Source organism: Cynara cardunculus (assembly GCF_001531365.2).
Source record: "Cynara cardunculus var. scolymus isolate 2C chromosome LG 13, CcrdV1, whole genome shotgun sequence".
Taxonomy (NCBI): domain Eukaryota; kingdom Viridiplantae; phylum Streptophyta; class Magnoliopsida; order Asterales; family Asteraceae; genus Cynara; species Cynara cardunculus.
Window position 1 is genome coordinate 2,965,978 of NC_037540.1, and position 4,040 is coordinate 2,970,017.

At 34.3% G+C, this 4,040-nt stretch overlaps 1 protein-coding gene across 1 annotated transcript; it reads right to left on the reverse strand.

Annotated features, from left to right (window-relative positions):
• Positions 1–202: 202 nt before the first annotated feature.
• LOC112524293 (transcription factor MYB105) lies at positions 203–1,737 on the reverse strand. Its single transcript, XM_025134062.1, has 3 exons — positions 1,341–1,737; positions 891–1,256; positions 203–579 (listed from the first exon to the last, which is right to left on the reverse strand). The coding sequence occupies exons 1-3, from the start codon at positions 1,735–1,737 to the stop codon at positions 203–205; spliced, it is 1,140 nt and encodes a 379-aa protein (XP_024989830.1).
• Between the last annotated feature and the right edge of the window lie 2,303 nt (positions 1,738–4,040).

A 4,040-nucleotide genomic window follows, 5' to 3' on the forward strand; every position in this document is an offset into this window, starting at 1 on the left:
GTGAATAACATGAACAATCACACCTGCGAAGATTCTGCTGAGGATATCATGTTTGGCCGTTACTCATCATGAAATCAAAATTAAACGCACCTTATGAGGGATGATTAATGAGATCTAGTAATTAATAAATCGATATTAAAGGTTTAATTAATTTGACATGAACTCAAAAAGAGAAATTAAACCCTGTTGCTAAATACGATTTTCAAGTGGCCCCAACTCCAAGAAAATCTATAAGTGGTGGTGAAATGTCAATATTAGCCTCAGAAAACTGCTGGCTTTGTAAAACTTGTGGTGCTGGTGTTACTGCTGATACTGAATGAGTAGTACTAACGGTGGAATTATCTGCACCTGATGAGAAAGAGCTGCTGCCACTGGTGTAAAATTGATGATGGTAATACTGATGATGATGATTCATCATCATCAATGGTACTACTGCGTGTTCATTATCATCATCATCATCATCATCATCATGTGGATGATCATGAAAATTTGTGTTGCTGCTTCTGCCCATCATCCAAGATGTGTTTTTGGTGCTGAAGAGGTCCATCATCATCATCATCTGATTGTTGTTCTTAGCACCTGAAATTATGCCCAAATTTGAAGACGGAAATAGTAAGCTATATCCTGGACACAAAAAGGTTACAAATTTCCCACAAAGGGTCCCATATATATATGTACATATATATGTGCTACAATAACTTGTAAATCATGAATTAAAAACTGTACATTGGTGTAGTCACCTCGCAACTTTAAGGTACTTTTTTTTTCTTTCAAAATGGTCCTTTGAGATATCGTCAAATACTATTGACAAGAAAATATCTTTACGAAAAACTCTTGAAAGTGCAGCAGAAAACCCAAAAAGTGTAAACACGTAGTGCGAAAGAACTGACCGGAAACGGAACCAAACGGTGGCTGTTGAGGAAAGTATCCATTGTAAGCTGGAGGAGCATCGGTGGGCGGTGGTGGTGGAGTTGCAGAAGTAGTCTCTGATCTTGAAACAGTTTGATTTTGACTAATGAGCATCCTTCTTTTCCTATGAGCATTTGATTGTTCTCTATACTTTCTAGCCATGATTACATGCCAGTGATTCTTGACAGCATTATCAGTTCTACCAGGGAAAAGCCTTGCTATTAATGCCCATTTGTTGCCATACATTCTATGAGCAGTCATTAGTCTCTCTTCTTCTTCATCACTGAATGCTTTTCTGTTGATTCTTGGGTCTAATTGGTTGAACCATCTCAACCTGCAACTCTTTCCTGTTTACCGACAGATGTAGTCAAACAAGAAACACAAATTAATTACAGAAAACTTTTTAATATTCATTAAAGGTTATGAAGTACCTGATCTTCCTTCAAGTTTTTCAGCAATCAGGTTCCAGTTCTGGGGACCATAAAGAGCAACAAGCTCTTTAAGTTTAGCATCTTCAGCTGGTCTCCAGTGGCCTCTAGCACATGTCTTTGTCGACTGCCCTCCTACTGGTCTCATCTTACCATTGTTAAAGGTGCAACTGCCACTAAGATTGAGATCAAGCTCTTCCTGTTCTTCTTCATCATCCTCCTCGTCTTGGTTGTGAAAGCTAGTACTAGCGGTGATCATAAGAGGGAAGTCTAGAGAAGAAGTAGAAGAAGATGAAGATGAATTGAAATGGGCATGGATGAAATGATCATTAGGGTTTGAAGAAGGGTTGTGATTGTTCAGAGAGAGAGAACGAAAAGAGTCTGAAAAAATCATACCCATTGAGGAAGAAGAGAAGAGGACCCAATAGTCTCTTAATTTGTTTGTTGTTTGGTATATAAAGCAGATGGATGCCTTGATGTCTGTGTGTGTATGAGAGAGACGTGCGTGCGGGTGCTGCTACAAAAACGTCATATTCTGCTTAAAGAAATCTTGAAATTGAAAGAGGTTTTGTGTGTGAATTTTGGAGCAGGAAGTAGAAAACAGGAAAAGCATTTTTAACAGAAGTCTCAATTTTCTCTGCACACACTCGTGGGGGTGGTGGGGAAAGAAAGAAAGTATTTCAGTAATTGGTTTTGAACAACTTCAACTTGGTACTTCAATTATCATCCACACTTTTTTTTTGGGTTTAATTTCTACTTATTATTTCAATGTTTACGTATTTCATCTTAACCTAATTTACGTGTTAGAAATGATAAATCGTAGCTTACAAACTTAGTTAGACGACGTTCGATTGGACAAAGTTAGTAAAAGAAAAAAAAGGGTTATGTTATGCTGTTACAAATAGAGATTCTTGTTTATGTTTTATCTTTCGGAATATATCATTTCTACATTATTGATCATAAGTTGTAGCGTAGTGTTTTTTAGTGTAAAAGTTATAGATGCTCTAACGTCTCCATTCGCTAAATTCATAGGCAACTGTAACATGACTCGACCCTTTCCTCTTCATTTGTATCCATGATCCATCCACTCTCGTCGTCCTTTCCATTCTTCTTTCCACGTCCACCATCTAAATTCTCATCCCTTTAACGCAAAACGGAAACAAACCAATTATGTATGGTTTCGTGTATTTTAGATAAACTTGTTATATACTAGAGCTTAAGAATGCTAAAAACAGTAGTTAATTATATAGATTTTTTTTTCATAATGCTTTTGAGTTTCAACTCAGGGTTCTTAAGTTTCTATATAGATTTCTAACTAGTTTTTAGATTCAGTGTATGAGGATGATGAATTTGGATTTATACGTTGTTAGATGACAAATGACACAATATCACTGAAAGATGTAGATTAATATTTAATACTGCCCCAAAACATTGAATAAATAAAACTATGCATTCTACTAGAAAAAAAACATGTGTTAGGAATTTTCCATTTTTGACGGTGACGGATTTGGAAAAAAAAATAGTGTTTTGGTAATTTTAATTAATAAGCTACTATTGTATTATATATATATATATATATATAGGGGCCTATTCAAGGGAGAACTGAGTTGTTTGTGGTAACTGTGAGAACCAATCTCAACCAATCATTTTAATATATTAATTATACAATTAAAATCAAATTAAAAGGGTATGTTAGTCAATTCCTAATTTAAAATTAAATTTTAATTTTTAAAATGCAACCGTTTCAAATAAAATAATTAATATTGATTTACATTCCTAAAATAAAATATTAATAAKATTTATTGAAATAATTTCAAAAAAAATAATTCGTTTGTGTAATCATGTTCATGATTCTGATGAATCACATGAAATCTCACATATTTGTGTTCAATCTGATTTGTATCACAGTGTGTTATCTAAATTATTTATCATCACCTGGTTCACTTTACTTATATTCTTGGCGTGATTATTGAATTCTTTAATATCTTCTTGGTGTGATTATTGAATTCTTTAATATCTGCTTTTTTTTTATGTCTATTAATTTTAGATGTATTTTGTTGTATTAGAACCTGTAATGCCTCTGTATGTATCAATGATTTAGGCATGGTTGTGGTACTCTGTATATAAAGACAGTATATTGTTGTGCAAACTTGTGATACATTATTAAATGGTCCTTGTATATGTTTGAATTCATGTTTTCAGAATACTTCTTACTGTCTACTCTGTATTGGTTTTATCTTCTGGTTTTGATTCTGGAAATCTTTAATATCTACAATTATATGTGTATCTTCTCGTGGTACTGTGTATATAAAGATGGTATATTGTTGTGCAAACTTGTGGTACATTAATAAATGGTCCATGTATATGTTTGAATTCATGTTTACAGCTATTGATCAAGCAGAAGAGGGCTTATCAATATCACCAGGTGGTACTATGATACAATGTGATACGATGTGATACATATGATACATGTGCGTTTTTGACATCCAATTCATGGAGTGGCCAATGATGAATGGTAGCTAAGGCTATACAAATACGAACACATAGCATCTTGGTCATTGGAGAGAAAGCTGCATGGTAGTCAAAGTCAACCCCATAGGCCTGAGAATGACCCTTTGCAACTAAGCAGGCTTTCAACCGGTGTAATGAATCGCCAGGGTTAAGTTTGACTATGAACACCAATTTACAACTCACTACAAGTTT

What these genes read in the sequence shown, in the direction of transcription:
- LOC112524293 (XM_025134062.1), bottom strand. Translation starts at nt 1,737, where the DNA reads ATGGGTATGATTTTTTCAGACTCTTTTCGTTCTCTCTCTCTGAACAAT. An exon ending in AAAACTTGAAGGAAGATCAG is followed by an intron (nt 1,257 to 1,340) that starts GTACTTCATAAC and finishes GTCGGTAAACAG; the next exon opens with GAAAGAGTTGCAGGTTGAGA. An exon ending in ACCGTTTGGTTCCGTTTCCG is followed by an intron (nt 580 to 890) that starts GTCAGTTCTTTC and finishes GCATAATTTCAG; the next exon opens with GTGCTAAGAACAACAATCAG.